Source organism: Schistocerca nitens, chromosome 4 (assembly GCF_023898315.1).
Source record: "Schistocerca nitens isolate TAMUIC-IGC-003100 chromosome 4, iqSchNite1.1, whole genome shotgun sequence".
Taxonomy (NCBI): Eukaryota; Metazoa; Arthropoda; class Insecta; order Orthoptera; family Acrididae; genus Schistocerca; species Schistocerca nitens.
The window spans coordinates 644,365,109-644,379,184 of NC_064617.1; the positions used below are offsets into that span (position 1 = coordinate 644,365,109).

The following is a 14,076-nucleotide window of genomic DNA, read 5'->3' on the forward strand; positions in this document are numbered from 1 at the left end:
AGGCTTTCTGGCGAGTTCTCCGAAGTGCCTAGCAAAAACACACGAAAACTACAGAAACACCGAAAATTTTTTTCCAGTGGCTGTGTCTTATGAAACTGTGTTCCTCGCCATTTATTGTACTTCACTCGGCCATCGGGGAGAAATATCTGTACCATCGACATCGAAGAGAGAGAGAGAGAAAGAGAGAGAGAGAGAGAGAGAGAGCGAGAGGGGGGCGAGTTGTGTGTGCGATTTTACGAGCGAGCGCCGAGTACGGACTCGCGAGTTCGGGCTGTGGTGGGGAGCGCCAGCGCTGCGAAACTACTCCCTCCCCCTCTTCCTTTGCTGAACGAATCTCCCTCCCTCTCTCTTTCTCTCCCTCCATCTGTCGCGCTCGTCCCCTCCCCCCAGTCCTTCCCCCCCAACGTTCTGCTAAAGATCGCATCGAAGACGCGGCAATAGGCGGTGCAACGTGTTGCGTCATGAGAGACATGACGTCACAAGTAGGGTGAAGGCAAAAATGGCGGAGTGCTCCTATGCTCGCTGTGTTCAGGAGCGCCGAGCAATCAAAAAAGAGCTGCAAAGATGGACGAAGAATATGGTTTTCGTAGTAGGTGAGTGGCAAAAGTGTCATAGATTCCAGAGGAGGTGCATCTCCCTGTTACTCTGTGCTGTGTGTCTGCAGAATAACCTTCGTGTTTTCGACCTGTTGCCAAAAAATGCTTAAAACACAGTTCCGTATTTTGGCTAGGGTGACGACTGCAGTCTGCTGTCGGACAGTGTGATGTTTCGCATCGTAGCGCCGCACACGCCTGCATCGATGCACTACAACCGTGGCTCTTCGTGTGAGTGGAAGTGTTTTCTATAGAACAACGCGCTTTTTTTTCTTTTTTGCAGATATTCGCTAATGTTTGCGTGTGCAACCGAATTATACATCAGCTGAGATGGGGGGTTAAGGCCCGTACGCAGAACAGCCGAAGCCTAGTTGTCATCGACTTAGTACGTAACTGAGCGTTTACCATGACCCACCGCAATAGTCGCGGAGTAAATAGTAGGTGAAAATGGAAAAGTAGGTAACGCCGAGCCGACAAGTGACAAACAGAAGACGTGAATGCATAGTGATGTCATGTTGCGCTCTTACAATTGTTTGCATAGAGCAGCTGTGCGACGTCAAAACACGGTAAATGAAATAGCGTGCGAAACACTGCGCTCTACATCAACGAAATGCGCCGCGGTTGCAGGCGCCTCTCACAGGTAAGAAGTACAATCGAAAATGCATTTTCATTCGCCGACAGAACGCTTCCGTGAGAAAACGCGTGTTTTCAAAATTGCGTGATATTATTTCTAATAGAAAGAGAATTCGTGTTTGCAAAATTGTATGGCATCATTTGTGATAAACGAGAAATGCGAGAACAAACTTCCGAGTCCGAACAGTAACTAAAGATTAATTTTTATCGTAGGACTTTATCGAAATAATTGTAAAGGATAAATGAAATGCGGTCATTCGTGCTTTGTTGCCTTGAAGTGCGTCGTTTATTAACGCGGTAGTCAGAGCAGTTTGAGATTCTGTTTACGATGCTGGTTGGAAGAATGGAAAGTGATCAAGACTACATCGGTTTCATTCCCGTAATTATAATGCTGCGCTATGGAAATTTGTGCCATATTTTGTCGCTGGCTTCTATATTTCATACTGCATGTCTGTTTCGAGGATTGGACAGTGCGACTAAGTTTGTGAATGTCCGTAGAGCGAAAGTCAACAATTTTTGACTACGTCCATGGCAACAATGTCGCTGTTCCTTTACACTTCGTGAAACTGCCGACTGCAGTCTTTTAAAAATACTATAATTTGGCGAGCTATAGACAAAGAAACTGAGAATTTCACAGCTCTTGCGGTGCAAATTAAATTGAGAAAGTACTGTGGAACGATTTCTAATAGTCAGTGGCGGACTTTTCAAAGGCACTGCTTTAATCCTTTTTTTTATATAACAGAATGATGTATAAAGACGAAAATAGTCGTATTGCGAGTGACCGAGGAGATAGCTGCTTCCTGTCGCTATAACGCTCTCTTAAATATAATAAAAAACGTAGCAAAATAAATTGTGATATTGTGTGGCAGGTGAGATGGTTCAGAGTTACAGCACACAATTACTTGTGATTGAAACTCTTCTTCGATGGGAATACATGACATATATCCTACCTAATATAAATGATAACTTGAAATTTCGTGAATTGCTAATGTTCACTCTTGGATAAAGTTTTAGTTTTTCCAGACTACTTCCCGTTGTTTGTATGGTATGAAAAGGCGTATTGTGATTCTGAATAATAGTCTGTTTGCACCAAAAACGATAAGGATGTCAGAAATTTTTGTTTTGTATCAGTCACTTATTGGAGAACTAGCATCTACACTGATTCGATAATTTGAATGTGTGTCGGAAAAAAGCTAAAGACTGCTAATGCATTCATTTCCATCACCAACTACTACACATCAGCAGAAATGAAATCACATTAAATTTAATAGAAGGCTTTTATCTACGGCGTACATCATAGAAAAGAGAAATAAATTTTTGAACCTAATATCCTTTAGAGTTTGATGTAAGCAAATGCTAAACCAATTACCCCCTTGCGTTACTACCTCCAGTCATAAACGTAATGAATTTTTCTTTTCGATCAGTGACCACTGAAGTTTTTCCTTTTTTTGCCCAGGTTTGGAACGGGTAGCGGAGGAGTTAATGGGCAGGAGGAAATGGAAACATTATCAGGAGTCAGTTTTGAGAAGTAGACCGCAAGCAGACGTAGAACCCAGCAGCAGTGATTGGCAAGTTGAAGACAAATGCTGCTTTTGCGACGGTGGGATGTTCCTAAGACCAGCAACAGTGAGTATTGACTGTCATCATTCAAGCCATTGCATGACACAGACGTATAAAATATTAAAGAAAATGTCATGTCAACTGCTCAGCCTATTTTGAAGGTTTGTCTTGCAGACAGATTTTTTCATTCTGTTGCCCATTTTTTTTTTATATATATATATTGTTGGTAGCTTTATTCAGTCACCTCGAGTTTAAGGGTGCTATAGGTCAGGGTGAATATGTCATCCCGCTCAAGGTTTTTTGTGTAACTTGTGGTACCTAACCAAAATTTAATTTAAAATACATTTTATATAATTAGCCCTAATTATTGTAATTTTAGTAACAGGTTTCTTACATAAAATCGTTTTTTATGAGTTTTGATTCGAAGTGTATGTACAAAAATAGGTTTTATTGCATATTTCTACAATTTTGTGTTTTCATAATTGAGAATAATAGATGAACCAATACTGGTGCAAATACTTAAGGTAGTGACAAGTGCATGTTAATAATATGTTCGTAGAGGATGAAGATACCTTTAGACAAAGGATATACACACTACCTTCCAGGCATTTTGTGCATAGGTAGTGTATGTTAAAAATGATGTTTGTTGTATACTTTTTGGTTCTGTGCAAATGTCGGATGGTTGGCAATGGGTGACAAATGTCAGTAGAATAATGGTTATTCTTTAACAAAATATTTATCAGTATTTTTATCAAACTAGGCTCTGTAAAATAAAAATTTCATCAAAACATAATGCTAATGTAGAAATTTGTGCTTTCCAATGACAGAGTCCACAGTCAGACAGCTGCAGTAGTTCCAACAGCCACAGCAGTTTTCACGAAACTCAGTCGACAGTAGCAGCAGACAATTCACCTCCCAGGCTGGCGATGACAACACTCGAACCGGTCACGTCGCTGGCCGCGTCACTGGCAGCTATCCCGACCTACAGCCCGGGACCCGCACAGGGCCAGAGCCAGGGGCACTCCGCAATGGCAACCACCCCTCCAGCAGGCCTCTCTCTCTACCCCGCAGTAGCACGCCATCGGACACCTGCAGGACTCTTCCCTCCGTGGTACCTGTCACCGACGGCACCTGCTCCGAACGTGCAGTCGGAAGGAAAGACTGAACCGGAAACTCCACCCGTTGTCGTATCCCTCCCTGCATCTACACCGCTGTCGGTGCCGTCAGCTGCAGCGAGTGAGCAGCCTTTGGACTTGAGTGCCAAAGCCAAGGAAGAAGCATCTGCACCCAGCACCTCACCTGTGCCTCAGCCTTTGGGATTGGCAACTCTGAGTTTGGACAGCAAGCAGATATTCAAGTAAGTGCACTTATCCGTATGTTAAAAATACTTCTACAGTTGTCTGACACTTTCATAACTCGTTAATATCGTTATACTTCTGAGGTCTGTGGTCTTATCAGAATAATGTATATTATGTAGTTCTGCATTCACCTTTCCACTGCATAGTTCTGCATTCACCTTTCCACTGCACAGTCGATCAGAGGATATGGGAACATTTGGTTGGATTACCAATAAAAGAGTAATAAACATGGTGGTCCATTTCAGTTTTGCCATTCAGATTAGGTATAAAGCTTAGGATTAATATTGTACAGAACAAATTTAACAGCAACTTGTATGTTACTAGAATTCATTTCCGTTCTTTACAGATTTTAAAAAATCTAGGTAGCATAGTGTCAAAATCACAACAAAATTAGCAGTTTTCTGCATATGTTTTGAATGTCATGTTAAATCTGAGGAGAGAAGGAAGAGGAAGACATACTTGCAGGATAAATAACTATAGCTAGAAGGGTCCATAGGATGTTGAAATGTGGGAGTGGAGGTTACTTAATTTGCAGTTTTTAGAACCTTTGAAGGTGTTTCTTCATAAGAATATAGACAAAGACGTAGAAAGTTGTGAAATAACAGGTTTGCTGTCTGTGTTTGCATTTTTTGTTGCTACATTTGCCTCATTTTAGCGAGAACAGTACATCGATCTGAAAGGAAGTTTCATCAGTTACTCCAAGGTATAGGAATTTAAGTTTGCATTTAGCTGTAAACTCTGTGCTACAGTAGTTTATGGAAGTGGCCAGAACTAAGTAGTCACTGCTTATGAAACTATCTGAATTCCTGGAACAATACAGAATAAATATTTACTGTCAGTTCTGTGCACCAAATTAATAGCTGATGCAAGGGTGCTAATAATGTGTTTAGTATTAACTAAATGAAGCAGTTTTTTAGCCCTGTGTTTAGGGTGTGACAGTGGAAATGTTCTGTGGCAACCTAAGCAACAGTAGTTCCATGATGACAGTGGTAGTGATGTAAATGAAGAAAATGATACTGTCACCAGTCTGGTTCTCTTAATGCTCAGAAAATGTCTGTAGTAGTAAACAGTAAATGATCTAAAATTGTAATAAGCCCCACAGCAACAGAAGCAATTAAGAAGAAAAATATGGGATAATACATTTGTTCATGAACAGTAAACATTGCTGTTTGGCATGTTAAAAAAAGGAATCAAATATACAAACTAGAAAATACTTACTTATCAAGCCTGTAGGTATTTGTCTCCTGTCTTCAATCAATTTACTATGGCATACAGTTTTATATGACCAAGAGTTTTAATTGATCTCTCTCTCAGGTAAGTGAGACAAAATATAAAAAAAAAGAAAAAAAGACATTGATATACTTTGCTGTTCCTCAACCACCTCAGTAAAATATGAACAGATATTTACAATTCTCCCTCCATTGTTAAGTTCTGGCAAGTAATCAACATTTTGTAAAATATGATGTGATTATCCATAGTTTGATCTGGACAAAATCAAGCATATTGCTCAACAACACTGCTATTTTCAGTTCCTTTTTCAATTATTGGTTCATTTTGTTAAAGTGAAATTTGCGTTCCCTAGTATGTTCCTTCCCCATTGATTCTCCCAGCAGTGAAATAAAACTAATTCACTTACACGAACATATTTTATGGTTTCGATCACTACTACACATTTTAGTTTTCCTCAAAATTTCAAACTTAAATTTTTATTTGTATTATTTGCCCTCAGAAAATTTTTTCATTTGCCCCATAACAACTCACTGTCTGATGTTGCTCACATACTGTATTTATATTATTTTCATTTGATTCTTAAAAATTTATTTCCTTTTTGACATCAGTGAAGAAACCAACATTTGTATGAGTATTTTGTGGTTTTATCCATTTCTTTGTTTTGAATTCTCAGAATTAGGTCATGTATTACTTTACTTTAAATCCCATAACTGTCCAAAAGAAAAGAATTAAATACATTTCCAGGCATCAGATAACATTTGTTCATAATCATTCTAATGCACAACACTGCAATTTCTAAGCTCATACCCCTTTGTCCAGGTGGAATTTTTTATGTAACTTATTGTGGCAGTGGCAGCATATAGGTGTACTGCTGTTAACAATTTCAGTTTAAAATCTGAAGTCACAGTCACAGGGAAAAACATATATGGAGTGCCTTCAAACACTGGTCAAATTGTTTGTGTTCTATGCTCAAATCACTCAAAATATCTTAGGGCTGAAGAGTCTCTTCTGAGTACAACAGTACAAATATAGTAACGTATCCTTAATTAGTGATCGGTCACCATAAAGACACCATTTTTTCACATATTTAGACATTCTACTGAGCATCTGAAAAAAATGTATATTAAGGAACTAATGACAATTGCTTTCTTTGGTAATATATTCAAAATGGCTACAAATATTTTATGAGCAAAGGTATCACACAATGTTTCCTTTGTTACACACACTGACATACTAGAAGGACTGTACTTCGTTACATTCTTGACATTGTTTGTATCATTTGAATACCAGCTCTGTAATTTGTGAGTGGTATAATTACAGGTCTTGCTTTTCTGATTCAATCTCGTGATCAAGACTGTAAAATGTATGGCCAGTACTTCAGCAGGTGAAACTCTAAGTGCTGTGTTGTATATATATAAAAACGCAAAAAAACTTTCCAAAAGCTAGGCAAGTTTATTGTACTTTTATTTCTCTTAACACAGTACTCGCAATTTCTCATCCTGAAGGTAAGCAGGATCCCTTGCCAGCCATCCTATTTCCTTATCTTCTTCTTCTTTCATTGGTTTCAGTCAACTGTGGGCTGCATAAAGTAAACTGCCTCTTTGTTTTGTCTTTTTCCTGATTTTAAGTCTTACCGATATTTCTTGATTCTTTCACTGTGTTCTTTTTTTTCTGTCCATGCAGTGATGTACTTTTTGACCTTTTCCTGAAAACTCCCAGACTTCCTAATCTTGTTTCAAAAGGTGACCTGTCTAGAATTTCAGCTTTTGTGACATTCGTTTCTGCTAATTATTTTTCTCACTTCCCAGAAAAAAAACTATTGTTTTGTAATACTAGAGTTTTCAACTGAATTTTCCTTTTGATACAATAAATATTGTAAGATTTCAGATACTGCATTAGATGCATGTATAAGTCATGAAGTTAAAAATGTAAATCATAATTATGGGTAACTACAGAAATATGAAATTTCCTGATTATTTAAACCTTTCATAACAGCAAGTTCATGCAGTGTTTGGTTTCATGACTTCCCTTATTTCAAATTAAAGCAGAAATTGAAATTCCTGGATGGACAACATGCAAAATGTCAAATTATTGTGATTCAAATATCTATAGAACCCTACTCATTATAAAATGAAGATGGCATTTTTCCATGTAGGCTGTATTTATGTTCTTCATTCCACAGTTAGTTCCAGGTTTTTAAGCCTTTATCAAGCTTTTAGCAAGGAAAATGTGCCATACATGGAAATGGCAGCATATTCACTTGATGTGCTCTGGTTCATTTTGATTTACAGTTCATCAACCCTCAATAACAAGCTGGAAAGTCAAAACTAAATGTGGAATGAAGAAGTAATCTAAATAAATATAGCCTAGATGGAAATATGCAGCATCCATTTACTAAATTTGTGGCCGTGGTGACTATTATGAAGAAGATTGTCATTTAGTCACCATTTTTATTAATAAACATTGTATGTGTTATTGCTTTGTGAAAAACAGAACTTCTGTTGTTGTCATCCTTGTGCATCTTCCTTACTTTCCCTGTTCAGCAACTCATTTGGTTTTTACCTTCCATCTATGTATTGTGACCATTTTTATCAGAATTTCAAACATTTGACACTGTAAGGGGAAATACAATGAGTTTGTTCAGATTTGCAAGTACCGTGGAGGCTGTTGATGTTTTTGTATTTTTCCTTCCATTACTAAACATAAGATTAATATAATTTTTATCAGTACTACTGTTCCTGTACTTGGCAATTGTTGTGATGTATGTACCATTCTCATTGATGTCTCATAAATTTGCACCATTCTGGAAATTATACTGAGTGTATATTTTGAGTAAAAATTTCCATGGTCCTCCATCATTTCTGATTGCATGGTCCTCTGTCATTTCTGACGCATGTACTTTTCTCCTGACCAGTACGAAAGTGTATATATTTACTTGCCTCTATCAGTAGTATTGACAGGTCCTCAGCTGACTGTTCGTGGTGTAGCTGTCAGCACTAAAGCGTATTCTTTACATGAGGCATCACAGTGCATTTATTGTGCATTTGTTAATAACAGTTGTATCAAAAAGCAAATTCACTTTTGAAATCTCTAAAATTACAAGACAGAATGACTGGCAACTACTTACCTTCAAGAGTCAAAATTCAAATACTGCTGACAGATGCAACTGGTCCAAGTTGTCAGAAATATTATTTCTTTCCTGAGGATGGATCAAATAGTCCTGTAAACAAGGATCAGTTTTTTCCCCCTTTAAATATGTCAGTCAGCAGCACTGGAATTATGCTTCCTGAAGACAAGTATGCCTGTTGGTCAGCCACTCTGCCTCATTACTATTATTACGATTTTATTTTATTTATTCATTGCTACTTTTCATTTTTTGCATGGATATAAGGTAGTGCTGTAGTCAGTATGCAAGGAGAATGATATGATATAATATGTTTCAGATAGTATTTTTTTCTGTCTTGATTTAGACATGTTTAATTTTTCCACAAATACATTTGCACTTGTACTAAAATAATTTAAATGTTATTCTTAGGATTCCCTTTTTTTCTTTAATAAAATAAATTTAAATATGTGGTTTTGTGTGGAAATGTAGAAGCTGTAGACCACCTTTAAAGTCCGCAGCTCGTGGTCGTGCGGTAGTGTCCTCGCTTCCCACGCCCGGGTTCCCGGGTTCGATTCCCGGCGGGGTCAGGGATTTTCTCTGCCTCGTGATGACTGGGTGTTGTGTGCTGTCCTTAAGTTAGTTAGGTTTAAGTAGTTCTAAGTTCTAGGGGACTGATGACCATAGATGTTAAGTCCCATAGTGCTCAGAGCCATTTGAACTATTTTTTTGAACCACCTTTAAACTTGGTCTACGCTTCTTGTTACAATACTGTTATTCTTTTGAGTTCATTTATTTACTAAGTAAATATATTTAACAAGACCATAAAAATTATTGGCATTTCAGTTTTTTTTCTGTTATTACTTCTGTTACAATCTTATACAGCATTTCCAACTGGATTTTATCTGTAACATGGTTTCAAAACTTTTATTTCATTAAACCAATGTCTATATAAATAGTAAAAATATGTATTTCATGCATACTTTTGGTGTGTCCTTTACAAGACACAGTTGTTTAACAGTTCCAAATTGAAGAGACACATACATTTTATCAAGCAGTAGACACTTTCCTCACACTGAAGTTGATTTGACTCAACTACTCAGTAACATAAATCGTTCTTATAGTGTTTCCGAAAACTATGTAGTATAGTTTTCTTTCTTGGGTGTGGATAGGAAAAATTAATAAATCATTCAATGTGCAAGGTGGAGTTCATTTATTTACTAAGTAAATACTTTGGGAACCACATACAATTTTATAGTGTAGTAAGACAGAATGACCGACTATCACTTACCTTCAGGAGACAAAATTATTAGTACAAGAAAGTATCTTAACTTTTGGAACTAATAATTCCTTCCTCAGGGGCAAAAGTGGGATAGGTTTGGAAAGAATGAAAAGAAAGGGTAGGTAGGTCACTCACATCCCATTATAAGAGGGACCCACCTGTTGTGAGGCTGAGGGCAGATGATGTTAGGAGACAGTAAATGAGTTCAATAATGTATAGTTAAAAACAATAAGTTTTTGAGAATTCACCACCACAAGAAACTGTTTAACTATTGGCACCATTAGTATAACTCATGTGTTTACTGCTGAGCAGTGAGTTGCTATTACTTGTGGCTATTTAAATAGTGTTGCTGTTGAGAGATTGAGCAGTGCTGTTATAGTCTGTTTTCAAGCATGATTGACACTCAAGCATCAATAATAGTGTTGTTATAGTCTGTTTTATTGCATTTGACACTGAAGTCTCAGGATGCATATATCATGCTAATTAGTTCCTAATTGAACACTATATACAGGGCTATGTTCTGTTGTGAAAAACAGGTTTGTAATAGGACTATATCTACTGCACTCATCATGCGAATATCCTCATGACTTATATATCTAGCAGTAAAAGAATATCATACAACTGACTCATAAGTTTTGATATTAAAATTATTGTTGTGGTTTAAATTCAGATCATAACTGATACATGTTATTGTTATTTTCAATACAGGGCGAAACCAAGAATGAGTGCAGTGGCAGGTCGAAGGACGTACACAGAAGAAGAGCTTCAGGCTGCTCTGAGAGATATCCAGAGTGGAAAATTAGGAACTCGGCGTGCAGCTGTTATTTATGGTATACCACGCTCCACACTTCGGAACAAAGTGTACAAGTTGGCTATGGAGCGTGAACGTGACGCACACTTAGTGGTTCCTACAGTTGAGGAAAGAGACCTATCTGGCGCTGAGGATGAGAAGGAAGTTGAACGTGCTTTAAGTCGTCCTCTTCTTTCTGTTGATGATCTTCTGCGATTATCTGTGCTAGATGGGGATGCTCTTAGAGTTCTTCTGGAGGAAGTTTCTGCAGGACACAATCGTGAAGCAAGTGAGTCAGCATCTTCCCCAGTGTTTCCACAGTCTAGTGAACTTTGGCATGGTCTAGAACAGAGTGCATTGGGACCTTACATCTCCCAGCTTCTGATAGCTGGAAGTGCTCAAGATCCTTGCCATGCTGAAAGTGGAGGTACACTCCCAAAATTTTCTTCCCCTCTTCTCCCCGAACTTGTCCGCCGCATGATGGCAGAGGAGCAGCAACAGCAGATAAAGAAGCTAGGTAGTGCCAATAATTTGGAAGCAAATACAAATGTAACATTGAATGGTGCTTCAGGTGATGAGATACAGAAGTTAGGTGATAGTGACAACAGTGCTGGGCCACCGAGAGTTCCGTCTGCATCATCTCAAACAGACCCTGTGAAAGCTACAACAAAAGTTGGGGAAGCAGACGAATCATCTGACACAGATGCAACAGCTTCCACTTCTAGAGTTGCCACACCACCAAATGTGATACTGAGAATTCCGTCCTTTAAACCAACTACGAAAAATGGTGTGGCTACTCCAGGAAGTGGAAGTTTGCCTTCTAGTGAAATTCCATTCCAGACTGTTGGAGTTCCTGCATTTCCTGGCCAGGAATCTAGTCATGTATTGAACAGCAGCGGTAACAACAGTAATGAGTCTTGTTCACCACCAGCATCTAACCTTGTAGGAAAAGGGATTGGGGTCAGTTTACGTGATGTTATAGCCAAAAGCATTAGTCAGAAGTTTCAACCGACTGATCTTCCAATGTCACAGAAGCTCTTATTATCAGCAGATGAGCAACCCCCATTTAAGAGAGGTCGTTTTACTCCTCCATTAAATACAAATATCACATCGTGCACTATAAAACACAATAACAATAACAACACTAATGTTGATGATAAAAACAAGACATCCTGTGCAGGTGGAAAAGCTTCATCAAATTCTACTGGCAAAGGAACCCGGCCAAAACGTGGAAAATACCGTAATTATGACCGTGATAGTTTGGTGGAAGCTGTTAGAGCAGTGCAGAGGGGTGAAATGAGTGTCCATAGGGCAGGATCGTATTATGGTGTTCCACATTCAACATTAGAATACAAGGTGAAAGAGAGACATTTGATGAGACCTCGGAAGAGGGAGCCCAAACAACAACAGTCTGATGAAGTTAAAAGGAAAGATGAATCTGGAACTTCAGTTCCAAGGAGCACAGCAACGACCTCATCAGCACTGGCAAACGATAAACTTAAAACTTTGCCTAAACCTCCCAAGACTGCCTTTAATTCACCTGCTCCATTACCTGGTGCACCAAATGGTCTGAAAATACCACCCTTGTTTGATCCCAGTTTATCTCTTGCCGCATATGCTAATGTTACAACAGCCTTTCCATTTTGGCCTGGTCCATTTCATGCCTTACCGGTTCCAGATTTTGCCACTCCTGCTGGTAGCTTTCCTCCAAATCCTGAACATTTCTTTGCACCACAAATGATACACAGGTTACAAGATGAAACTAGGACTGCACCACGAACAAGCCCCTCTTCAGTAGTTCCTCCTCTTGGGAAGACTGCACGAGAGATGGCAGCATCTTTGTATGATGGAACAGGAGCTAATGGTAATTTTCTTGATGGTATAATTCGTTCAAGTCTTGAGATGGGTTTGCCATCATCCTCACCCAAAGAAGGCAGTACAGGTGTGGGAAATAGCGGAAAAATGTCTAACAAAGCACTCATTGACCAGCTTTGTCGTAACAGTTGTGTCACTCCTCTGCCCAAAGCTCCAACACCTTTTAGTATGAAAGATTGCAGTACCAGTGTAAATAGCTCAGATGAAGAACCTGTAAAGCAAGAAAGTGTCATCCAGGACAAGGTCTTAGAATCTGCTTCTCCTGCAGAGCCTGTAGTTTGTCTATCAAATTCATCCAGTGGCCTGCCAGAACATGACTGTAGAATAGATAGTGAACATGTTACTTCAGTTTCAGATGAAAAACATAGCAAGGACAGTGTTTTGCCACTGTCAGGGGTGCACTGTGTGACACCAAATGAAGATAGTTCGGAATTATTTACTAAAGATTCAAGTGAATTTCATAAAGAACATGTTCATAATCCAACTGATGAAAGTGCCTGTGATAGTAAAACTGTAAAAATACTTGGTGATATTGAAGCTGCCAAAGACTTACTCCCTGAAGAAGAAGGCAATGAGGATTCAGAACAAACTGAGGATACCAAATCAATGACGGTCAACTCATAGAGAGACTGATGCATTTCTTAGCTACTATTTCATAACATGTCAAAAATTTAATGTGAATGCAAGAGATTTTATTATGTATATTGTTAAGGTGTATCTTATTTTAATCACCTTGCTGTACTGATTTTGTAGGTGTTTAACACTAATGATACTGACTGTATTTCTTCTTTATTTTAGGAAAGCAAAAGAATTCAATTTTTAAATGTGAGGTATTTGCAAACTTAATATTATCTGCCCTGAGTGTGTCACTGGCATTTCATAACGTTCTTTCTTCAACATACTGATGTGCGACTACTTTTCCTGCTACTGTGAGGTCGACAATCCAAATGTTGCCAAAGCTAATGTGGAACACATGCCCTTATATTTATCAGATTTCATCAATTATTTGTCCTTCTTTTACAGTAGGTAGAGTTGGTAATCTGAATGTAACTTATTTAAAAATGTAGGTGTATAAATTTGTGGAGACTTTTTAAACATATATATATATATATTTTAATATAACCAAAATGTTCTGGAGTTTTCCCAAGATATTTATCAGAGCAATTAAAATTCATTCCCATTTGTCCAAAGAATCTTCAAAGTCTCATGTAACTATTGTCAAATTCCTTATATTTTTCATTTTTTACACTGAGTGTTGGTTAGAAAAAAATTAATATGCTAGTGTTAGTAATGTCAGTGTATTCATACTTCCTTTTCTATCATCATTGTTTTATGTCACTCAGAATTATTTCATAATTCTGTCATATTTGTTGTCATTTCGATTTTCCCAATTCCAAGTGTTCCATTATTTTCATAACAGCAAATGTAAGATTATTGGTACAGTACAGACACGTAATGGTCAATTCCCTTTTTAATATCTTTCTCCTCAAACAAATGAAATTATAGTCATAGTCTGGTGTGCTGGGTACTTAAAATATCACTTTCACTGTTGTAAATTCTGTGATGTGCTCTTGAGTAATTTGTTCCAACAATTTTTCTGTCATTGCGTGCATTGTCATTTTGCTTGTATCACTGTATGTAACCAGTGTGTC

The 14,076-nt window shown here is 38.1% G+C and overlaps 1 protein-coding gene across 1 annotated transcript; it reads left to right on the top strand.

The window, feature by feature from the left end:
- The first annotated feature begins 493 nt into the window (after positions 1-493).
- On the top strand, positions 494-13,714 carry LOC126251506 (mushroom body large-type Kenyon cell-specific protein 1). Its single transcript, XM_049951980.1, has 4 exons — positions 494-593; positions 2,683-2,852; positions 3,614-4,143; positions 10,468-13,714. The coding sequence occupies exons 1-4, from the start codon at positions 500-502 to the stop codon at positions 13,046-13,048; spliced, it is 3,375 nt and encodes a 1,124-aa protein (XP_049807937.1). The 5' UTR covers positions 494-499; the 3' UTR covers positions 13,049-13,714.
- Positions 13,715-14,076: the final 362 nt, after the last annotated feature.